General features: G+C 40.0%; 1 protein-coding gene across 1 annotated transcript in view; it reads left to right on the plus strand.

Moving 5' to 3' along the window:
* Positions 1–26355, plus strand: part of ITGA11 (integrin subunit alpha 11) — an 86622-nt gene that overhangs the window by 17450 nt on the left and 42817 nt on the right. The window contains exons 3-8 of the mRNA XM_075207565.1: positions 20164–20273; positions 20661–20752; positions 21019–21133; positions 21710–21837; positions 21914–22062; positions 22180–22324. Of these exons, the coding sequence (XP_075063666.1) occupies positions 20164–20273; positions 20661–20752; positions 21019–21133; positions 21710–21837; positions 21914–22062; positions 22180–22324 (739 nt within the window). The remainder of the gene's footprint in view (positions 1–20163; positions 20274–20660; positions 20753–21018; positions 21134–21709; positions 21838–21913; positions 22063–22179; positions 22325–26355) is intronic.

The following is a 26355-nucleotide window of genomic DNA, read 5'->3' on the forward strand; positions in this document are numbered from 1 at the left end:
TGTGCCTATCATCGGTAAACATGTGGCTTAGCAGGTCAAGATGTGTTCTTATGGGTGGAGCTAAGTGGATCTTGGGGTTGCTTACAGAATGTGGGCTCACTCCACATCCACATATAAAAAAAGATATTGGGCTACAGTTTCTACGCTGCGGGTTTGAAAAAGTGGGGATGTTGCCTATAGCAACCAATAAGATTCTAGCTGTCATTTTGTAGAAAGCACTAAATAAATGAAATCTAGAATCTGATTGGTTGCTATAGGCAATATCCCTACTCTTTCAAACCCACAGCTTAGTAAATCTAGCCCATTGTGTTGCAAGAGAGATATCAAAATGAACCTCACATGGTGGAAAATGTCTATTTTCAGAGGAGCATTCCCACTTTAAATGGTGGCCATAGACTTGTAACCTCCACAAAACTCATTTTTATACATCTTGTGGTGGGTGCCAAAAATCTGGAGTTGTGTTTTCAGTGGAGGTTTCTTTTTGCTCTAACCAGGCACATGCTAAGTATTATATGTTAAAAGCGTTCACATTTACAATAGTGACATATAATAGAGGCAATCCCAATTTGTCTTGGAGGTTTCAGGTTTTTTGGGGAGTTGCTGTTTTTTCTTAACATTTTCTATTTAAGTCTTAACAAAAGCAATATGTTTGTCCCGTGCATTTCTCAATTCACTTGAACACCACAACTTATGTGGATCTACCACCCTTGCTGTAAAAAAACAATAGTGTGTTTCCTTGTTCTAGAAATTCTCTCTTTATTTTAAATATTGTTGTTCTAAACCAACTTGGCATGTAACATATACCTCTAGTAAATCACATTATGGGGCATATTGTGTGTGCATGCCTTTTTTTATTCCTATAATCTTTAAACTAATAATTGATTAATCCAATACAGATGATTCATTTAATTTTAAACTTAGTGTGCCTGCTATATGCTGAACCCATTATAAGTTTATTCTTAGCTGAGATACAGCTCTAAATGATATCTTATTGCAGAGATGCCATAAATTAGTAATGCCTTAAATGTCCTACATTCCCCTTTAATTAACTTGCCTCCATTTGTTCCCATGTTCAATTCTGTAGTATTCTCTCTATACAACATATAGTCTTGAAAAAGAGATGTTGCTTATATCAACAAATCAGATTCTAGTTATCAATTATTTAGTACATTCTACAAAAAGAAAGCTAGAATCTGGTTGGCTGCTATAGGCAACATCTCCAATTTATCAAATCTGTAGTTTAGTAACCCTTAGGGCTAGATTTACTAAACTGCGGGTTTGAGAAAGTGGCGATGTTGTCTATAGCAACCAATCAGATTCTTGCTGTCATTTATTTAGTACATTCTACGATGACAGCTAGAATCTGATTGGTTGCTATAGGCAACATCTCCACTTTCTCAAACCCACAGTTTAGTAAATATACCCCTTAGAGTGGATTATGAGTGTTTGAAAAATATCAATGAGCACTTGCCTTTGATATGCTGAAAATAATTTAAGAAAGAACCAAGTAGGTAAAAGGTATAAAAACAGGGACTTGTTAGGAGATGAACTGAACTCCCACTCTACTTATCCTCTACATGTCTCACAATGGCCCTTGCCCTCGCTATAAAAGATACAATAGGATTTCAGTATTGTGACACCAATGCAGTGAAAGGGTTAAGAGTTCCATATGTTTGCATTTTTGTGGTGTGTTTGTATCTCATTTGGGATCTGTAGGAATCTCCAGCTTTGGCTGGGTCTTATCTGGAGGAATTATTTAAGGAGGGGTTTAGATTCTAGCCATGATTCCATATACAGGGGAAAGCCAGACAGGATGAACCCACATAAAATATTAACCGTTATTTATGTAGCAATAGAATATTATGCAACGCTTTACAGAGAATGTCTAATCATTCACATTAGTGTCTGCCCCAGTAGAGCTTACACACTTAAGCTGGGTACACACTACATGATGTAAGGTTGGATGCAATTTATACTTAAATAAGTGTAAATTGCATCTTGTAATTCACCTAGGGTTCCAAGTCGCACGTATCTTTAGATCGGTGCAACTCAAAATACTATGCAAATTACACATATTGCGTTAGACACTCCTCTTTGTCTGTCTTACAGACAGGTGCACATGATACCCTTAAGTGTATCAGTTTCAGCGGCCTCATAAGATAAATCAATAACCAGCTAAATGTAAAAATAAAGAAATGGCATGCTGCAGCCTAGGCTGGTATTTCCAAAATCAGGGGGACAAAGAACATGGGGTCCCCCAAATTGACTATTATTAGCACTAGGCTTTGCCAGCCTGAGCTGGTGGCACTATATCAGGGAAACCCACAGCATGAGGTCCCCACTTCCATAATTGCAAGCTAGCCCTAGGCTGGTTGTTGCAGGGCCATCTTTCCGACTGGGCACACTGGGCAGGTGCCCGGGAGCCCGGCAGGACAGGGGGCCCTAGGCAGGACAAAAATAAAAAATCCTGTTTAAAATAAAAACAAAAAAAACCTTACCTTTTGCGGTCAGGTCATGTGGCTCCCTTCCTGGTCCCCTCTTCAGTGCTGCGCTCACAGTGAATGTCGGGCATGATGACGTCATCACGCCGACATTCACTGCGAGCGCAGCACAGAGCGAGGACTCAGAAAATAGAAGTGAAGGGGATCGGAAGGTAGGTTAAGGGGACGCTGAATGAGCACATATAATTTTTTTTTACATATATATATATATATATATATATATATATATATATATATATATATATATATATATATGTGTGTGTCACTTTTTCTTTTTTGTTTACACACATATATGGGCCCCGGTGTACTGCTTTGCCTGGGGGCCCATACTGTTGTTAAGATGGCCCTGGGTTGTTGGGGACAACAGACTGATTTCTCAATATTAAGCATGAAGCGTCACAGTTTACAGATAATTGTTAAACTTTGGAGCTCAGGCCAGCTTTATATTTTCAGCTTTGCACAGATTGCAGGGGCTGTTAAGTGATAACTGGGCTGAGATCGCTTGCAAAACTGAAAGTATAGATTCTGTAGAACACAAACTCCTTTTTCTACAGTGTATTCTGCACAATCTTCGGTCTCGATGGCGCTTACTCTCAAATAAAAATTGGGAAACATTTGCCAAAACAACAATTCCCTACCATGCTATCATATGGAACATCTGAATGTTATCCCTGAATGTTGTGAGCCAAGTGCTTCGTTGTCTCATCTGACATAGAGTGACTTAGAGTGGAGAAATGGAACCAATGTGTTCTTCCAGGGCAACATTTAAAATCGGTTCCAGGGACACTTTGCTGCAGAGACGCTGCGTCCACACAGGTTTCACATGATCCTGTTTCCTGCAGCACGAAGCAGTACAATACCCGTTATGTTATGGGTACTGAATTTGATAACAGTGGTTTTTTTACATTTTAAATGCTCTCTAATAAGTATTAACTTATAGAGCCACAATAGTAGAGTAAGATGGTAAGACTGGCATCTAACATGCAGAAAAAGAGGGATTGTACATTTATAAAACCTTGTACTGTTCTTGGAAATAGGCAAGACTCATATAAAGAAGGTTATATTTACCATAGAAGTATATTAGTTTAATGAATACCACAACAGGGGCTGCATAGTACTTGTTTTATATTAAATATAGGATGGGTGTAAACTACAACACCTTATGGCAACATTAACTATAAATATGGCCCTGCCTATAAATCCCTTTATTTCAACACATTTTACCTTTCTATACATTTAATGGTATAAGATAATACAGGTCACAAAATAAGGCTCTTCATATTAGACTGGTTTCTAAGTATGGCACTACATATTGGTGCCAAATCAGGCACTGCATATTAGGTTCGGCGCCAGATGTGGCTTAGCATGTTGGCTATATCACCAGATTAAGCTCTTTTGGACATATTCAATTAAGAAGGGAGATTGCGGTAAGTGCAAATATGGTACCCTATGGGGTGCAAATGGAAATCCGCGATGTTGCAATAAGGGGAATTGTACAGTTGTGCGTAACTGTAATTTGCCTTCTTAATTGAATATGCCCCTTTATATTAGACTTGGAAAAAACGGAACCTCAGCCTATTATTCTGCCATTCATTAGGAGCGGACTCCTTGATTTGTGTCCAGTAGAGGCCTGCTGGTGCCTCAGAACCATGCCCTGTGTGGTATGTTAAACCCGAGCTGGACCCTGAAAGCTGCTGCTTAGAATGCTGATGATTCTATATTTCTTCCAATGTAAGCAATAGATGGCATAGGGTTTTATTCTGCACAGTGATGGGCGTTATCATTGTTTTATGAAACAGACCTATTTTATTATTTATTTTTAACTGGTTTGAGCATTATATTTAGAGATAAAAAGTATTAATGTCTATTCAATACAATTGCCTGCTGTTTATTATGCCAGTAATGCTGGTTACCCACTGGTAACACACATACAGTTCCCTAGGGAACGGCCTCGGCGCTTGTAGTCGGCAGATAATCCTCGTTAAGGGAATGTTCTCTGGTTAACCCTGCAGCTTAGACCACGGTTCATCGAGCCGTGTAATATACAGAAAAAAACACACCAAAATGTCCAGCGCTGGGAATAAACCTTCTGCCCATATACAATTAATCTCTATTAAATACACACTTGAATAAAATGCACAATGGTATTGCATAAGACACCAATGACAGCGTAGGTTGGAGTTGCAGTGAACTTGAGTTCAGAAGTGGCCAGTCCGTTGACCTCAGAGCGTTCACTTGCGATTATTAAATGGAGCATAAACCATCCAAAAAATGTTGCCACAGCACCAACAGTCCCAACAGCAAGTGCACATGCTTGTGGAGATGGACTCATTGGAGTCTATGGGTTCAGTTTCTTTTCTCTTTTAAAAGTGATTACTGGCATTTAAAATAAGTGCAACTGACCTTTTTATCTGCATCGCAGATAGTAGCCCTGAAATCCACAATATTATTTTTGATCATATCCGCACTTACTAATTGATTAGTAATCATCTGATTTTCAAGTATGGAAAATCCTAGAATATTTCAAGTAAGCTGGACTCCCATAAATGAATTAAGCCTATCAAACTCAGTTTCTTATGCACAATTCCAAGTCACATAATTAGAGGGAGTACATTTAGCTGTCAGCGACGGAAGCTCCAAGGGATGAGTTGCTACTGCTTTTCCTGTAGAGAAATAGAGATCTCGGGTAGGGTAATGCCCGGTGGTCAAAGTGGTCTGGTATATGGTGGTCTGCCATACTGCCACTTCTCCTACTGCCTTCTTTGTTAAACCTCCAAAGAATTGTTATCTGCTGAGGCTGAGAAACTTACAATCAATAGAAGGGAGTTTATAAAATGGACATTTTTTTCACAATATAGAAATATAGAGATCTGATGCAGTAGTTTATCTTTCTGTCAAAGTTTAATATGTGGAATAATTAGTCATGTTCCCCCTGGACCAGTGATGGGGACGGTTGTTTTTGTAAAGAGAATGGATGCTGAGATACTGTCATTGTTATGTAACAAGTATTACTGAGTCCAGGATTTAGGGTAATCTGAGGTTGGCCCAAGGGAAGTTTCTCATTAAATGGAAGGTTTATGGAATGAGCTCATTTGATGCGTAACTTTCTTAGATCAGAAGGCGTCAACGCGTTTTGGAAGTGCCAACTCTGCACTGTCTTCTGGATACAGAAATGATGTAAGAATAATTCTTTGTATACAACAGCTTGGCAGCAGCGTGTGCGGAGGGAGAGGAGATAGGGCCGTTCATGTGATGTTGAGCAGCACAAGCCCAGACACCACATTAAGGAAACTTGAAGGGGAGAGGGTGGATATGTTTTTTCCTGCTTGGGAAAGACTGGTTTATGTCTTATTACTGACATGATGCTGAGCTTGAACTGCCGGCTCTTCACCCTTTCTTCCATATTGTATCTTATGTCATAGCTTATTCCCTATATATGTGGTGTCTGTGTGAAAAGCAGAGAGTGGAAATTCACACACAGTATTCATGGGGTATTTGCCAGGGAATTCCATCACATTCAAATACACAGACAAAAAAAAACAATATTGTTTTCTTAAGAAGTGTTTAACTGTTTTGTGCAGAGTCAGATTAGAGGGGGGCGGGGGCATTGGGGGCATCCCAGACCAAGTTCTCTTTTTGCTGCCCCAAATGCTGATATACAGGGGGCAGCACATGGTCCCGCGTTTAAGTGCTTAGTCGGCATTATGCGCTTAAGATCAGGCCGGTATTCTAGTAATACAATGTGTGGATGCTTTTATTTGAAGCCTTCTGGGCTTCCGTAATGATGACACTGCCGCGACAATGACAGTGTGAAGGGCAGCAGAGAGGAGCCATGAAGATCTGCAGATAACGGAATAAGTGTGTGTATTTGTGTGTGTGTGCGTGCGTGTGTGTGTGTATACCAGAGGAAGGGAACAGAGCCCACACTAATGAGGAATTGAGGATGCTAAGTAGGTGTCAAATGAGGAGTGACAGGGAAGATAGAGAATGTTTTTAAGGAGGATAGAGGATTCAGATGAAGAAAGGGATTGAGGAGTGGGAAGTGGGGATGGAAATGGAGAAAAGAGAAGTATGATGTGGTACTTAGACCTGGATTTTCTATTTGCCCCTGTGGAAGCTTTTATTGTGTAACCTCTCTCCACTATAAAATTGGGCATTATGGAATAATGAAACAGTAAAATTACTGCCACATTTTCCATTAGCTCTCCTCCTCTGAACATACTTTATATGGAAATGCATAACAAGGCCATGTAAAAATGTTAATATACCTTCATGTTAGCTCTGTTGCCTTGCCACAAATCCAGACTGCTAGTGCTTAGCTGGACTAGGCTGGTAGGGATAACTAATATATACTTACATATATTAAGGTTATTTTGTTAATTCTATGTGTCACATGACATGAAGTAGGATGATCTGTCCAGGTGGAGGCTGCAAGAGAGGCCAACAGAAGATTCTGCCTCTCCCAACACAGCTCGGATATGTGAGGACAGGATTCTTAATGTAATGTGGGTAGAAGGCTATTAGTTTGGGTGGAGGCTAATTATTTAATGGGTGCTATTAATTTATTTGTGGGGTGACGGTGGGGTATTTAATTTAACAGTGGGGCCTATTAATTTAATGTGAGGCTGAGTTTGGGGAGAATGAGGGCCACTTATTAAGTGTGTGTAAGAATTTTTTAAATGTCGGCAATGGGTTTGGGAAATGGATTTATTTATTACATTTATTGCCGGGCTATTTGGTGGGGAGGGAAATAGGTTAATTTATTAAATATGTACGCTATTAATTTATAGTCCGAGCAGGTTGGAGAAAATAGTTTTATTATTAAATGTGAATACTATTAAATCTATTAGATTTCAAATTTGGGGCTGGTTGCAGGGAGGGAGGCCTAATTATTAAATGTGGGTGCCATTGATTTAATCCTGGGGCTGCTTGGGGCTTCATACATTTTATGTGCCTATCTTTTTTCCAAATAGGGATCCGGAATTCAAGGATCTACACAAGCAGCAACTAAACTTAAGACACCGGCAGCCACAGGTAGTGATAGTCACAAGAACAGGTAGGAGAGAGCATGACAGTTAATCATATGTCCTGAATCTGGTGGGGCAGTCACAAATTTGGTTGACTGTCCCACTTAGTCAGGATTTGGTCAGACTACAAGGACGTTTGTGAGGTATGTCCTGCTTCACACTGTACTGCTCATGGTCACAGCTGCGTGTACCTAACAGTAGTGCACACAGTATTGCCTGTGTATTTGTCTAAAATTATAGCCATATTACACAATAGCCCCCTTCCTTTTTAAGTGCCCCAGGCATCCCAGAACCTTATTTCAGCTCTGGTTTTGGGTAGGTATTTTGGTAATAACAAATTAATCTTAAGTGTTCCTTGTTGGAAGTACTAAAAGAGATGTAAAATATTTACTTAACTCACACAAATGATCATTTAAATATATGCTGTACGACAGTAAGAAGACACAGTTAAACAATTTCTTTAATGGTAGCTGAGTGAAATATTATATCAAGCGCAAGGGTAAACCATAGAGAGTTTGGATGAAGCAGAGGGGGTGATGACTTTCCAAGCCTAGTTCAGTGGATAAGGGGGTGATGTCTGTGCCCCTGCTGTCCTCAGGTTACATCTCTGCTGTCAACTGCTTGCTGTGGTAGTATCAATTGACTCTTATATTAATCAGGTCAGAAAAGAGGAATACTGTTGTGGACCATCCTTCTTTGCCTTGCTTTTACCTGTCCGTTGGTGGTGTCTATAACCCTGAGTACCTACTGCTTGTATGTACAGTAGGAACCAGGACTACATATCTATTAACAATTAGCAAAGATTGCAGGTTTTTGCTCTATTATGGCAGAATAAGATTAATGTATATGGTCAACAACTTACATTGTATGTGTCCACCCATGTAAACTTGTCAAGAAGTGTTGTATTTTCATTGGTCCCCTATATTGTAAGCTTGCGAGCAGGGACTTCTTACCGCTCTATCGGTCTGTATTTTCTAGTATTGTTTTATTACTGTGTTTGTTCCCAATTGTAAAGCACTACAGACCTACCTGGCTACTCTGCTCTGCCTCTGACCTCCACCTCAATTCACCTCTCATTACCTCCTCCCATGCTCGTCTCCAAGACTTCTACCAAGCTGCCCCCAATCTTTGGAACTCCCTACCCCGTCTCACTCAACTCTAACCCAACCTTCAGTCCTTCAAACGCTCACTCAAAAGTCACCTTTTCAAGCTCGCCTATCCTACCACCTCCTGACCATCTTATCCATCACCTCCTCTTCCTCGTCTGCCATCTCCATTTTCTCCCAGTCAGTCCTACTGTCTCCCATCACCCCTTCCTCTAGAATGTAAGCTCTCGTGGGCAGGGTCTTCTCTACATATTGTCCTATGTCTGTCTGCTGTCTGACTCCCTCATACGTCCTGTTTTTTTTTCCTGCACTCTGTGTGAGTTGCCCTAGCATTACTCACACTCATCTGTGCTACTTATGTGTATTACCCCATTTATTTGTTACTTGCTTCTGTATCCTGTGCTACAGATTATGTGACGCCTTATAAATTAATTAATTAATAATAATAATAAATGACAGACAGACCAAGAGGTAAGAGGACCCTGCTTTAAATCTGTAGGACAATAGGAGTTGGATACATGAGGCTAGGTGCCACATATTGCATATTAGTTCAGGTGTAGGAACAGATGATGAGAGTGAATGAGAGATGCAGATTTAGTACAGAGTGGAGTTGTTTTGTTGTGGGATATTTTGCAACAAGCGAGGAAATGTATGTTGGCACAGTGTTGTTTATGGCCTTGTAAGTTAGTAAAAGAATTTTACATTGGATTCTGTAAAATACTGGCAACCAGTGTAGAGACTGACAGAGCGGAGCAGCAGGAGAAGAATGTTTTACAAGGAAAATTAGTCTAACCACTGCATTCAAAATAGATTGGAGGGGTGAGAGTCTAGTTAGGGGAAGACCAGTAAGAAGTGAAATTCAGTTGTCAATGTGGGAGATTATGTGTTTATGAATTAAAGCTTTGCCGTGTCTTTTGCAAGATATGTGCATATTGTGGAAATGTTTCTTAGATGTATGTAACAGGATTTGGATTCAGATTGGATGTGCAGAACAAAGGAGAATTCTGAGTCAAGCATAACACCTATGCAGCGAACTTGAGGAGTGGGGTTTATTACCATGTTTGTTGTCAACAAGTTAGCTGGTGCCCACCTGTTAACACCTGTTGACTTACCATAGTGCCTATTGGAAAGTTAAACCACAGCTTTTATTGCTTATGTAGACAATGTGTTTCTGGTGAATGCCTCATAAAAAATGCTATATGTGAACCAAAAGAGTAATTCTTTTTATTGAGTGTCATCCGTACAGATCTAAGGACACTGTGCCATGGTCTGTAGAGCTCTCACATTAGAGTTTCATGAGTCTGTCCCGTTGCTGGGCTACACTTCTGCTGCTGCTTATTTTTTCCTGGCTCTGCTCCCTTAGACCAGATGTTAGAAGGTTCCTTCTTTATGTCTGTTCTTCGGAATGTCCCCATCAGCAGTGTGGCCACATGCGCACAGCAGGAGGTGTTGGCTGTGTGTGGGGAGGCAGCGAGGATGCATAAAGACTACTGATTATAGACATGAGCAGATATGTGCGTCTTTAGGTACAAAAATACACTTGTTGTTTGATGCAGTGTACACTTGTGTAGTTTATAGGTTCAGTTTTTTAGCTAAGGTTACCCTTGCCCAATGAGACATTGCACCCCCTCCCTTTACATCTGGTTTTGTTGAGTAGTTTTTGGCTGCTGCCTGAGTCTCATGGATAGGATCCCAAACCCGCTTTGTCTACTGAGAATGAACCCAAAACCTATAAAATAAAATGACATCTTGCACACTCCCAAACGGCAACTGTGAATAAACATAAGTTTTGGGTGAACTGTGTAGAGGTTTGGTAATTAGGTGGAATAGCCTAGGGAGGTTAAAAGGTGGTTCCAAAATTTGACAAGCTTGCCTAAAGAGGTGAGCTTTCAGAGTACTAGGTGAAAGTCTACTTGTATAAGAGATGGAATACCACATGCAAAATGATTTAGATATGACCAAAATGAATGAACTACATCATCATCATCATCTATTAAATTATATAGCGCCACTAAATCTGCAGCGCTGTACAGAGAACTCACTCACATCAGTCCCTGCCCACTGGGGCTTACAGTTTAAATTCCTAACATAAACACACACAGAGACCAAGAGCAATTTAATAGCAGCCAATTAGCCTACTAGTATGTTGTTGGAGTGTGGAAGGAAACTGGAGCACCCAGAGGAAACCCACGCAAACACAGTGAGAACATACAAACTCCACACAGATAAGGCCATGGTCAGGAATTGAACCCATGACCCCAGTGCTGTGAGGCACCGTACTGCTCCACAGATATAAACTTGTGGCTCAGCAAATGTATGGATACATATTATTATGTACCACACATTATAACTTTTATAAACAAGACAATACACTAATTACTTAATAATAATATGCAGGGTAAATGCTATTGTAAAAATAATACAGTTTTGGGAGGCGGCGGTGGAGATGATACATACAAATCTACTCAATAGGCCTAAGAGAGGGACACAAATGGAGGAACAAGGAAAGGGATTGGGGGGGGGGGGCAGGATTTGGAGCCAAAAGTGAGACAGTTTGGATTAATGGGCTAAATGTGGACTATCTATGGTGACTTTGTTATTGTAGTATCTATGGTATTGAGAAATGAGGAGTATGTGATCAAATGGACATACTCCCACAGAAAGAGACTGTATTTCCTGTGAGCATGTCTAGTCTCATATCAGTCCTTTTTTGAAGTCCATATTTGTAATTTTTAAAATATTTTAGACTTAATAAAGTAAGAAGTAATTTTGTTTTTCTAAAGCAATGGCACATACGGACTATGTAAATATACTGCAGCTTTTTAACTTAAATGTTTACAGATCTCTACAACGTCTGAGAGAGGCATCATCTGATAATAACTTGCTATAGTCCGTCTATGAGTCTGCATGTCTGTCTTACTCTCTGTCTGTCCTTCTGGCTAGGTAACAGTTGTGTTTTGTGTTGTCTGGTTATGACACGGACTGTAGTTTTTGTGGACTAGTGTCGGCAAGTCTCACGTTACTACTTATGGCGGAGAGACGAGCTAAGATCAGAAATTTCCATTGACAGCAGCCAGGTCCAAATAATAAGACTGGCAAATTGTTTTATTGCAGGATCTGCAAATGTAAGCGTTACACCTGCAGACACCAAACTGTAGACTTCATTTTTATTGTGTAACTATGGTAACACATTCTTGTAGTTGTGTAGTCCATGCACCTTTATTCTACAAAGGTCTTTCCATTGTCCCTAGCAGAGAAGTCGACCGAATGTTGCATATGCTTTACATTGTTACAATTCGGAATACATATTTTATAAAGCATTGTTAAGAACTATGACCTTTTTGTACTGTTCACATGTTAAGAAATTAGAAACAGGTAATATAAGAGTTAATGGTGGTGTTTGCATTCTACAAATTTCATGCTACATTTGTAAGGTTAGAATATGGCACAACCTACTCCTTATGCATTATACGCAGTATAACAGATTGTATTGGTAACAGCACAATGTATGAAAAGCATACTTGACAACATTTGTTTTTCTTCTTCCGGGAGATGCCGGCTGGGACGTGGGCGTGCAGGGGGCGGGGCGCCGAAATCGCGTCATTTTGGCCCTGCCCCCGTGATGTAATGATGCAAATCGCGTCATTTTACAGCGGGGGCGGAGCCAAATGCCGCGATTCCGGGGGAATCGCGGCGTTTAAACCGAATTCTGTCCACTTCACTAGGAAGTGGGCAGATCAGGGAGATTGCCTTACTCTCCAGAGAGTCCGCGAGGCTCTCGCGAAATGCGGGAGTCTCCCGGAATTGGCAAGTATGATGAAAAGTGCACAGAAAATTCACCACTTCAACACATCTAAAGTACATGTCAGTTTTCATGTGTTTTTACCCATTGTACTAACACATACGTGTGAGCAGTGGCAAAAATAAGGCAGTATGTCCTTGTGTAAATGTATTTAAGATAAAATATAGGTTATTTATAAGCACAGATAATTGTTGAACCACAGAGCAAAAGCCAGAGAAAGGACTCTGGTTCTGCGGGTAATTGCACAAACAAGGTTTTATTTTGTGGGACAACATGCTCAATAATAAGTGATCAATGTCAGTTGTGCATTTCCTGCTTGTCTTGTCTGCAGAGCCATTTTTGCCTTGCAAAATGAATCTCAAATGTGATGCAATCTGGCACTGAGCATTGCTTTCAAGCATTTAAGCACATTTTATAGGGTAAGTGCATTTATTTAGGCACATAATCCAATGTAATTAAGCTGTTAAATAGTCCATAAGCGACACATGTAATAAAGTGCCTGGGCCTGAGTGATCTTTAGACACAACCTGCAGCCAAGTTGCTGCATTTTTGAGCACAGAACTTGAATGTTCATGCGCCTGTTTTCAAATCTAAAGATACGTTGCCATTAGAATCTTGGTATAAGTACGCTCTGCCTAAACGTCACTTGGTACACGTCAGAGCCCAGTGCAGAATGCGCACAAGCGTTTGTACAATATGAAGCCCCATCAGAACACATTAAAAAAAAATGATAAAATAAATTGCCAACTCATAATAGTATAATCATTAATAAGTGTTTTAAAAAAAACAACAACTTTCTTTAACATAATAAATCAGGATGTCCTTAATGCGTACTGTTCGTGCAATCAATTTTTATAGTTTATCTTCATTGCAAACACACGTTTTGTGCTATCTAGTAGCACGCAGCAACACGTAGTAGCATGAATACGTGTCGTTTTTAAGATAAAAACGCTGCCGTAACATTCGATACTTACACCTGCCCTGGTGTAAATGATACGGCTAAAAACACGTATGTACAAGAAGCCCAGATCTTGAATCATCTGCATCTGTGTTGGCACGTCCATAGTCAAGGGCACCCCTGTGGGGGAAGGGGGGTTCCAGTTGCCCAGAAACCCCCCTTCACTTGAATCAAACAGTTCTGTGATTTAGAAGAAGGAAATGGCTTCCAGGCCCCTCTTCTTGTCTGCATTAAAAATGCTATAACAGTATGCACTCTTAGACCCAATTGTGTTATGATCTGCCTATGTTTTAATGGACTTTGGCTTCAGTACAATGGCCACCATGATTGTGCTCACTGTTGGCTGTAGTGTTGTGTGACTTTAGAGAAAAGGAAAATGTGATATTCTGCAGTTTCTTTGCTGCTGACAGCAAACTGAATAACTGTAATGTAATGTTTTTTATTTAATTGGATGTGAGTGGGAGATAAGTGTTAATTTTGTTGCATTATTCCATAAGTTATTACATTGTTATTTTGGTAAGATGGTCAAGAATAATTTATTTAAAGCAGATTAATTTTAATGTGGGTTTTTTAATGTACAGCTTACGTTATGCCTCATTTTTTTTATTTAACATACATTATTACATAATCAGCAGATTGAAGATGTGTCACTTCTGCTGTTATAACCTTTACTACACCTAAATTCCTAATACTAAAGTAATAACACAACACAACAATTTGTTGGTGAAATAATAGGTCATAGTTTATTACATTTTAAATTTGATTATTGGAGAAGGCAAATTGCGAGGGGGCACAACCGATACCAATGACCAAACAGTGTATGGCCATCTGGCACTAATCACTGGTCCCAGGACCAAAGTCCTTTACGATTGGCCGGTGCTAAATCTGGCATCAGAGTGACTACTTCTCCTCTGGTCTCACAATGATGTGTCCGTATGGGGCAGGTCAAGGGATCCCTGAACAAGGGGACCAAGAGCCAAAGTACTTCGCAGAGGGTAGTGACCTGCGGCCAATCAGTGATAGCACCATATGACCTGGTCGCCAACTAACAAATGCCTTTCTGCCAACTGTGCCTGCTCTGTATCGGAGGGAAAAATGGTTAAGCATCAAAAACATACATAATAAATTGACGGGAGGGATTACAGCAGGGAAAAGAGGGTCCAGCATGCTTTGTGGGAAGATATATACTATCCTAAGAGGACCCTCCCATCGACATCCTATTGGCTGGAAACTACTGTGAACTTAACCCCGAATGGGTAAGCACCGTACATTAACCCTCTCATCTGCGTTTAGGGACATTTAGTTTACGGCTTCACTTGTCATTATATACATTGAGATTTTTTCTGCAGCAGTTTTTTTTTCTGAAACCAAGTATTTGGAAACCCTTCATTAGAAATCTTGTGTTTGCTCCTGCTTAGTGTACATTTCCTAAGTGCATCTACCCCTTCCCTCACCCATTCTGCCCTTCAAGCTGTAGGCAGTAGTGTTATTCGCTTTTGGATACGGCTGCATATAATTGAGTTCATTGGCGTAATGTCCATTTTTGAGCATGCGCAGAGCACTTTCACCAAGATTAATCTGGGCCCCCTGTGTTCACTTACTTATTGATTTGGTGAATCCACTAATACATCTGATTCTTATTTTATTTCATCTCACTTAAGTGTAGCCAAAAGCCACATTGTAGTTTTGGGTGTATTAAGCCTTTAAGTCATAAATACTGCTCAACAAGTAGTATAATAGTAGAATTTTTTTTTTCATTACTATCATAATTAAGGGGTAATGCAGATGTGAGATAGGAATTTTGGGGGTCAGTATCAGCTTTGCCTATATGCTTCACACCAGCAGTAAAACCCACAAAAATGTCAAGCAAAACCTATGCACAGACAAATGAATCATAGAAATATAGAGTACACACCTGGAACTCATAAAGGAACATTTGATTTAAATATAATGTGACGTGCCTCTACTTTTTCCATCTTATACATGAGCCACATAGGGAAATATATAGAGGCACACTGGATGCAAAAAGTCATTTTATAGCTAGAACTTACAGTGATAATCCTATTACTTGTTACTTATTTACTTACCAATTGAGAGGAAGCCATGTGTACATTTAATATTCATAACACATACAGATGAAGAACAACAGTACATGATTGCCTCAAGTAGGATTTAGTATGAGGAAGATGACTTTAATGAAAGGCTAAATATACCCAGGGGTGCCGAGATGGGGTGGAGCAGGCATAATGTACCAGGGTCTGGGCCTGCCAGTGGACGTTGCCTGCCTATGGAGTAGGAGGCCCCACCAAACTGGTGTGGTCACGCCCCCTTTTGTGGCTATGGAAGGGGCCCAACAAGCTGCTGTACCGGGCCTGAAATTGCTCTTGATGGCCTTGAATATACCATATTTATAGGTAGTAGTAGCATTGCATAGTTGCTAATACGTCATGTCAAATTCCAAGGATTATTTCCATCCATTCCATGGCATAATCACTGCACTTGACCTTATGCACTATTTTTTTGTATTTTATACAATTGCCTTTAATAAATTGTAGATTTTACTGAATGCACAGTGCGTGTGTGTGTGTATCTATCTATGTATGTGTGTGTGTGTGTCTGTCTGTGTGTCTGTGTGTATGTATGCGTGTGTGTGGGTGTATGTGTGTGTCTGTGTGTGTGTATCTATCTATGTGTGTGAGTCTGTGTGTGTGTGTGTGTGTGTGTGTGTGTGTGTGTGTGTGTGTGTGTGTGAAACTTTTTAGCATTCTCCTGAAGTTAAAAACGTAAGTGCAGATCTAGTCCTATTATGAGGAAAAAAACTGTGAATTATCAGGATACATTCTTGATGGCCTAATTTGTGCTTATGTATTCTATGGTCCCCTCTTCTTCTTCTTGTGCTCCCCATCCTCGACCCAGGTTTTTTTTTTTTTTCCTCTTTCGTCTCCCTCCATGGACATAGGGAGCATATAATGGCATATATGTGAATGTATGTTACTAGGTCAATTGGAATCATACTTGCCAACTCTCCCGGAATGTCCGGGAGACTCCCGCATTTAGCGTGAGTCTTACGGACTCCCGGGAGAGTGTAGCAATCTCCCGGATCTGCCCACTTCCTTGTGAAGTGAGCAGATTTAGGTCCAAAACTCAGCGATTCACTGGGAATCTCTGCGTTTGGCTCCGCCCCCGCTGTAAAATGCCGCGTTTTGCGTCATTGCGTCACGGGGCGGGGCCAAAATGACTTGATTTCCGGAGACCGGCCTCCTGCACGCCCACCTTTCCCGGCAGGCTCCCGGACCATACTTGCCATAGGTTGGCAAGTATGATTGGAATTTCGGGACTTGAACTTTCCTTCCTCCTTTTTCTTTCCTTTTCTTCCTTTTTTTTTATCTTCTTTCTTTTCTTTCTCACTTATTCACTTTATCTTAAAAATCACCAAAAACTATATTTGTACATTTTATTGATTATTTACATTTAATTGTAATTGTTATTGTAATTTTCTTCTTTCTGTACAATAAACAGATTTGAAAGAAAAAAAACTGTAATGTAAAATCTGATCAAAGTAATGGTGGAATTGTGCCCACGAATATATTATTTGCCATCTGATAGTTCCATTTCACTGTACCTTTTATTACTTGCTATAACTAACGAACAAACTTGCTATTGTCCACATTAGTCATACCCTGTAAATTATGTTTGGAAATCTGATATGAGTTTTGTCCTGTTCAAATGATCCTTCATAGTCTGACATGCTGCTAACCTCAAACTTCTGTGTAAACCACAAGGTCACTCTGCCAGTAGTTTGTGGGGTTTCAAATCTCTTGGATCTTATAAGTCCCTTCCTGACATCTTTAAAATCATAAGTCTCACCATTTAAATGTATTTACTAATCACCCCCATCCTTCCTGCCCTCTATTACAAATGTATTTCTTCTTATCTCTAGTTTAAAATTCTCTTATTCAAACGTTATCAGGGCCATCTTTTCCATTGGGCACGATGGGCAGGTGCCCGGGGGCCCCACGGGCAAGGGGGCCCCATAGGCAGGGCTCTTAATTAGAATAAATAATCCTGCAAAAGAAAAAACCTGCAAAAAAAAAACCTTCAAGGGTCACTGAGTAAGTACATCTATCTATCTCTATCTCTGTATATCTATATCTGTATCTCTACACATCTATATCTATATATATATATCTATATATGTAGGGGCCCCGGTGCACTGCTTTGCCCGGGGGACCATAATGTTGTTAAGATGGCCCTGAACATTATTCCTTTATTAATGGAAACCTTGGTCCCAAAACCAGAAAATAAGTCTGATTGAGACTGATTGGTTCATTACTGGAGATGTCACTAAATCAGATCAGAGGATGACCACTATAAGCCTGTGTGTGCAGTCATCTTTAGACCCACGTGTGGTCAAATTGGACACTGATCCTCATGCCAAACATCCAAGCCAATTGACGGGATTGAACTATGTCTGGTCAGCATTCTATATTCTGGTCAGCATTTCATATGGAATATTTACTATATAAATAAGCAAATAGTTTTAATAATGGACAAGCAAAGAAATGTGGGGAGCTCGTTAGAATACATACATCAGCTAACAAAGAGGAGGCAATTGGACACACAGAGTCCCTGTCGTCTGCTTTGGAAAGTCGGCAGTGTGCACTTCACCTATTCATAGGGAGCAATGATGGGTAATAAAATCTGAGAAAGGACATCTCTTGAAAGCTCATTTTGGGAATGGACTAACACTCCAAATAACAAAGTATGAGGATACCACCCTTAGCTTGGATGGTGGTTACCCTCCGTGGGATTCAACTCACTCGTGTAGAGCAGAGCATATCCAAAATAAAGCTTTATTATGACAGCACAACACCATAAGACGTTCACAAGTTACAGGGTAAATGGTAGCATGTACCATCCAGTAGTCTCTTGCAGTCAACACTCCAAAGTAATAATCTCAGTATCTTTCAGAATTGTATCTTCTCACAGTATTACCACTGCCATTTAGCTAGACAGTTACTATGTTGCCCAGCCTGGGATACTGCCTCACACAGACTCTGTCCTAGTAGGGTTTTCTCAGTGGCACTACAGTGCCTGCCCAGAGTCCTGTTTGCTGATGTCTTGTACACCAGATTCCTCCAAGCTAGAATAACCTCTATTGGCATTCTGCTCTCCTTATATTCCTGGCTGTTTACACAGGGAGTAAGGTCAAATGTCTCAACCCTCCCTCTTTCAGCAGGGTCTATCAGTGGACACTTAAATTATTTAACAGTTAATCATACTATCTCTGTTACCTTGATTATACAATGCAATGGCTTTACTGAATTAGCTATTTGGCTGGATACACTTAACAAAGGGTTACAATATTACATAAGGGAATGACGCTTCACGCTTGGGTGAAACATTAAGACATTTGACTCATTGCAGCGTTACACAATCTGAGTCTTTGATACAATAACATTTATATTGATACATATTAATACATTTCCTAATGCTATTTCAGTCAGTATAGTACTGTGGGGCCACATTGTACATAATCTAGAAGTTCTAACCTAATTACCTCTCAGATTACCTGTTGACCTAGCTAAATAACATGGACTGCCAGCTAACTATGTCAAGTCACTCAGACATTGTTCTGATTACAACCCAGATCTAACCCACACCTCATAACAATGGACATTTGAGACAAATGGTAATTACTTTAGCTAATACAAGCAAAATTACTTCTGCTGTCCTGTTAATTTCACACAGTATGGTAATGTTCTTTATATTTGTAATACATACAATATTGCAGGTAATAGCATGCACAAAATGTACCTAATAACAAAACACATAAAACACCAATGCTCTGGTGTATAGACTTAGACTGGGACAAGGATTGAAAAATACTTTAAACTGAGAAACAGGTGATAAATAAAAAGTCCTCAGTCCAGTGGAACCACGTTTCATCCCACAAAGTATCATCAGACAGCGCTGTACTCCATTTTTACACTTTTTGCACTTAAATTCCTGTGACACATTCAGCACTGGGATGCACAAATGTGTCCTGACATATTGATTGGGAATCCCTATATTAAGTGGCCTTGGAGACATATGATTATGTTACCACTATGTCCTTGTGGGCTAGTCTATACTAGCAACTTTATACTATATAAACTGCATGAGACAGATTGCAATATCTGTCATTAATTTTTCTCAGTGGCCACACTGACACCACAGTAGTAGTCTGATAGTCTGATACCATATGCCAATACCGGGCAATTGTCCTGATATGGCAGAATGCGACCCCAGAATAACGGAAATGCCAAATAACAATCCTATTGAAATGAATAGGATAATTGTCCGTTATGGTGGCAAAGGCAATCTGAAGATAACATCTGTTGGCCTGTGTGTGCCGTCATCTTCCAACCGCACTGACAAGCTGAAGCCGGACATGGTCAGGTCGCTCTACTGGAGATCTCGAGGCCAGATCTGAATATCTGATCCTGTTTATCAGGTCATCCTGTACTATTTATCAATTTGTAATGCAAAACATTTTTTGTAATGTAAGTATACTACACAACTACTTAGTCATAAACGGTACACAATAACACCCTTCTCTATATGATTTAATGTCAATTTTCTCTTTTAAATGTATTTAGCTAGGATCTAATGCATTCACCTGATAGTCCTCAGATTACTTACTTAGATAAGGTGTTCCTATACATGATCCCTTCCTTGGATTGTTAACACTGTGCACCATAACATTGTGTTGTGTCACCTTATACAGGCTGGTGGTGGGAGCCCCCTTTGATCAGAACGGAGCTCAGAAGACGGGGGACATATACAGGTGTTCAGTCGCAAATGATACGTCCAATGACTGCAGCAAGCTTGGAATTGGTAGGTGACAGTACCCACCCTCACTCACACACATGATCATATTTACATGCTTCATGCATGGCTCACAGATGAACTCTGAAATTGACATGGCAGTAATGAGCCTCAGTTAATGTTTAGTCCATTCCCGTTAATGTAAGCTATGGTATTTGGCTTTTGATGCTGGTACAACTTAGACTGGTGTTATCCTCTGGACCACACATTAAGCGTGAGGTCTATAAATCTATGCTCACTTTGACAACACAGTTTTTTTGTGAGTGACAACTTGCAGATATTTTAGACTCGCTGGTAGTTTGGTTGTCTCTAAGATCTCTATGGTAATTCAGAGGTTTCTCAGGTCTCTATGGAGGTCTCAGAGGTCTGTGTCTCTGGTAACTGGAGGTCTCTCAGGCAGGGTGACGCTGTCAAACGTCTCGGAGCGAAAGGATAACATGCGCCTGGGAATGAGCCTAGTCACAAATCCCAAAGATAACAGCTTTGTGGTAAGATTATATTATATTCTGAACTTGCCCTACGCTACCCCTTCCTGCTGTACACCTGGCTTATGTCTTTCTTTGCATCTCAAAACCATCCTTGCAGCATGACGTGTGTCCCATATTCCAGACTGTGTCTGGGACTTGTCTTGACATTACCTTCAGTGAGTCCTGCATGGTCGTCTTCTGTTATGTTAACTTGTCTGCTTCTCTAACCAATATTAAACTTACCCAATGCTGAGTGTACATAAGTGTTGTACTATTTCATGTTTCAGGCTTGCAGTCCACTCTGGTCTCATGAGTGTGGAAGTTCTTATTATACCACAGGGATGTGCTCCAGAGTTAATGCCAATTTTCGCTTCTCCAGAATTGTGGCCCCTGCTCTGCAAAGTAAGCCAGAAGTACACCTGAATTCTACCATCTATAACCCAATACACATTATAGCCAATTGTTTTAGCCCATTTCAGAAACACTTTGAAAGCTGCCAGAGCCTGATTATATTAAGTGCCTCCATGATAGAGTCAAACATTAATGCGGTTATTCAGGGGTAGTTACCAATCCCATTCAAAAGAGTGGGACTTACATGATGAGAGATGTTCAGCTCGTAGCTTGCAGGACAGCACACTTACACATTTATATGTGGATGTCTATTAGAATCTGATCACATCCCGACAGAGGGGGAGCTAGCGAGCTGTGGGTCCCCGGTACAGGGAGTGGGGGAGGAGGGAATCTGGGCCCCCAACCCTCTGCATCTGCCATGCAGCGGGCCCTATTAACTCCTTGGGCCCTGGTGCACCACACCTGCCGCAACAATGGTAGTTCAAGCACTGCATCCAGACATTATTAGGGGATAAAGCTAATGGTCGAGTGTCTTCTCATATGGAGATTCTGATTGGTCTTTCTAGTATGGGACAGGATTGAACTAGTGTGTAGATCATACAAGTGTGCCCATGGTTTCCTTCTTAGGGTGTCCAACTTTCATGGATATTGTCATTGTGCTGGATGGGTCCAACAGCATCTACCCTTGGACAGAAGTACAGAGCTTCCTCATCAGCATCCTACAGAAATTCTATATTGCACCGGGTCAGATTCAGGTAATCAAGTTAAAAAAGAGATCTAGTTCTGTATCAAAGCCATACATTCCCTAATACTCCCTTCTCTTTCTGATAGGTCGGAGTACTGCAGTACGGGGAAGAGGTCGTTCATGAATTCTACTTGAATGACTTTCGCTCAGTGACTGATGTGGTGGAGGCTGCAAAACGTATCGAGCAGAGGGGAGGAACAGAGACACGTACTGCACTGGGGATTGAGAAAGCCACGTGAGGAGACATGAGCATGTTGTGTACACAAAGAAATAATATACATTATATCTGTATGTCTGAAATTATATATATATGTCTGTGTCACAATACATTCATGTTTATGTCTCTGGGTAGGACTGAGGCATTCCAGCATGGTGGGCGGAAGGGAGCCAAGAAAGTGATGATTGTTATCACAGATGGAGAATCCCACGACAGCCCTGACCTAGACAGGGTGATAGAGAGCAGTGATAAAGACAACATAACACGCTATGCAGTGGCAGTAAGTAGCTTTCTTTCACTGGTGTATGTTTTCATTAATTCACAGTGAACTTAATTTGTAATATTATAGTGTCAGAGATACCACTTCAGCATCCTACAGAACACTGCAGTGGTTTGAAACTTTTTGGAAGCATGTAGAATGACTTGCCTTTGTCCTCACTGCCTGCTGATTAACCATTTAGGTAACTGGGTGAAATAGCAAAAGGTTTCATGTACTACCTGGAGAAGGGTGTACACTCCCGAAATATTGTATCTTTACCTCAGCAGTTGGAATAAAAATACTTCTTTGGTAGATATTAGTACTCGCTGGGCTGGGTGGCTGCTTTTTCTTATTTATATTGTTGCTGAGACTTGTGGAGGTTCTTCTATCTAAAGCTGGCATTGGCTAGAAGTTTGGAAGAACTTCATCTTGGACTACTAAATAGTTACCACATAATCTTCATTTTGATTGGCAGGCACACACAGTTCAGCCAATCAAAATGAAGCTACACCTACAGAGCTACAGACCACAAAAGTAGGTACAAAAGGGACTGTATACAATTAAATATTATTGCATTACAAAGATGACTCCACCTTCATATTACTAATTACAGCTATTTCTGGTACATATTTCTATATGTTGGTTTTAGCAAATATAATTCTCTACATTTATAAACAAAAGTTTGAGATACCAGAGCTCCTATAACGGCAATAGCTGCCAAACTCTTAGATTGCTTCCCATACAGCAAGTAGACATGTTTGTCGTTTTTTTACTTTATATTTTCAAAGTCCCAGTGCTATACCTGTTTCCACTGAAACCTTTACACTTAATGCTGGACCTGGAAGTATAATTTTTAGATTGCATTCATTTGCTTCTGATTAAAATGTGTCCAGAATTCAAGTAACAAGGGCTTCTCAACTTTTGAACAGATGATATTTGGATAATTTATGAACCAGAAAAAAACTCTGACGTGCAGTGCATATTTTTTGTACAAATGCACCAATCCTCTCTCCCCCATATTTCCCCAGACTGTGGTTAGCTGTATTTTCAACTGATTAGGTAAATTGTACTTTTTGCTATATGTACCTACTTGGGACATTTAGCCAGTATTGGTCATCTCTGTAAACACTATAGCATTGAGCATATGAAGACAGGAATTCTTAAACTATGGCTCTGGTCTGGAGCTAATACATAACTCGCCAAGTTATTTAGGGTGTGTCCGCATGATGCTTTGCTTGCAATCCTCCTGTGTACCGCTTGCTAAAAAACAAATGAAGAATCTTGTTGTTATATTATATTGAGGTCTAAAATGTAATACATTTGCAGAAGTATACACTTCATTTCTAGATAGCAAGTGTGTTATGAGATTGTTAAAGATTTGTCCCTCATTCATGGATCTAAAAAGTCATTAATGAATGCAGAAAAATGCCGACCTTCAGTGCAGATGTTTTTTGGGTGATTATGCTATTTTTGCACTGTTGTGCTGTTCGTTTACGGTTTAGCACATCTATCTAGTGGAGACTGCAGGGAGCAAAATGTGGCTTCTTTATATGGGGAGGCCTGGCAAGATCAGAGTGTTCCTTGCTAAATCTGGACTGCAGTGGCGCACTAGTATCCAAATGTCCCTCTATTCCTATGATCTATATAACACATGAATGAGACACTCAGGGGTAAATTTATCAAGCTGCAGGTTTGAAAAAGTTGGGATGTTGCCTATAGCAACCAATCAGATTCTAGTTATCATTTATTTAGTACAGTCTACAAAATGACAGCTAGAATCTGATTGGTTGCTTTAGGCAACATCTCCACTTTTTCAAACCTGCAGTTAAGTAAATATGCCTCTCAGTATTATATGAATCAATTATTATAGTAATTAAATGGATGGTCCTACAGTGAGAGTAGACAGAACAAGATTTCATGTCTTTGTCTATGGTGAAGCAAGGTTTTGCAGAATGGGTGAGTGTACATGAGTATGTATATGGGGGATGGGGGATATTGGTGCATTTGTGCAAAAAATATGCACTGCATCTTAGCATTTTTTTCTGGTTTTGTAAATGATCTGTTAAAAGGTTAAGAAGGCATTGTCACTGATTCTACCTGTTCACATCAGGGGGTAAATGGATGAAGCTCCGGGTTCTTCAACACCCGCGAGTTCGGCGTCTTCATCGCTTAAATTTAAAGCGGCGCTGCCTTGTAAAGGGAAGTCTCATACATTTACCCCCAGATGTGCTTTATAATCCACTGGCACTGTCTTACCAAGCAAATTTGCACCATAGTGAAAATAGGTGTTTTCACTTCACCCCATATATGTAGGGTGTTAACTTTCACATTTTCATGGGCAAGCCTAATTATAATGTGTCATGATATCAGGATGGTGTTAACATAAAGAGATGACTTAAAAAAATAATTTATTGATGAAAGAAAAAGTTTTTATCAGTCTCAATTTTTTTAATCAATGGGACTATGGACCTGTACCCAGAAAATAAATATTGCTTTTAAATATTGGAGTGAGGTAAACACTAGTGTTATTATTTTATTTTTATGTACATAAAACCTTTTTCTTAAAAAATATATAATTTGTTAGTGTGCCAAACTGTGTCAAACTGACCTTCCAGTACTACGCATGAGCCAAGCCCCGCACAATAAAATAAAATAATGTTTAATTGCAGCAAGTATTTTTTGTAGCACTGTGTTAATTGGTGTTAAAAAAAATGACACGTATTACTTATAAGTGTCATTTTAATAAATAGGCCGCTAAGTCTAAGGGGACTATTTACTAAACTGCGGGTTTAAAAAAGTGGAGATGTTGCCTATAGCAACCAATCAGATTCTAGTTATCATTTATTTAGTACATTCTACAAACGGACAGCTAGAATCTGATTGGTTGCTATAGGCAACATCTCCGCTTTTTCAAACCCGCAGTTTAATAAATATACTCCTAAGTGTTTTGCATGTGGTAGACATTCAGTTGGCTATGAAATTATACTGTGAGGCCTTAGATCAGTGGTAAATTAAACCTAGCGTAAGCCTGGGATAATGATCAAGCCACATGTCCCCCAATTTACATACAATTTTTTTGTATGATCACAAAGTAAAACATTAATTTCTTTAAAATCTACTGCAGTTATCATAATTATAGATAGCAAGCCTCAAGTAACTGCAACAGTAAAAACATCTCTCCAGGTACAATGGAATATTCAGCAAATCCCCCACCTCAAGCTCACTTTATCCCTCATCTAGGTCATACCTGCACCCTTGAACTTGAATGAGGAAGGCCTGGGTCCCATTAATGCCCCAGGCTGCTACCCAAAATGCCTCGATTTAATCCACACCTGCTTCATGTTTGGAAGACAACCCCTGCAGACATGCAACGCCTAGATTGTCTCCATGCCCGCTGTCCAATAAATTCCATTGTCTCTACCTGTGAAAACTCTTACAGGCAAAGTACAAAGGTACTGTAAACTTTGAGGCTGATTCAAGTCCAAACGTAACTTGCGGTTGAAAAAGAGTACGGAACTTGAGCATAATTCTGCCCGTATTCAAATCCAAGCAGATTTCGAGATGCGTTTCGATTTGAATCTGATTATAAGTACTTAATGCCTAAATGTATTTGCAATATAGAGTCACATCAGTACCCATGCAAAAAAAGAGATTTCAGAAAATAAAGCTCTATTTGTGTGAAGCTATATACTTCAGGTGCAAAGTCATGTCTGAGAACCAGATGTGTTCCAATTAAAATAACTTGTTCTGATGTTTAACTGTAACATATTGTAGTAAAACAACTTGAGTGAAGAGGCTGTGTCTGATTTATGGGTCAAGTTTGCCCGTTAAGTTTTTAATCACTTTGAGTTTCAGTGCACACAATTAAACACCAAGCACATTGCACACAGCTTCGAGCTGCAAACCTGTGATAATAAGATCCAGCCAGTTTGCTCTATGTGACCCTTGAAAAATAATGAGCATGCATCCAAATCTCTCGCACCATCTCATTTTTTCTCATTTAAATGTAACCTGCTAAGTCACCATTTTTGTTTCAGATTTTGTGCTGCATA

This window comes from Mixophyes fleayi, chromosome 4, assembly GCF_038048845.1.
Source record: "Mixophyes fleayi isolate aMixFle1 chromosome 4, aMixFle1.hap1, whole genome shotgun sequence".
Lineage (NCBI taxonomy): Eukaryota > Metazoa > Chordata > Amphibia > Anura > Limnodynastidae > Mixophyes > Mixophyes fleayi.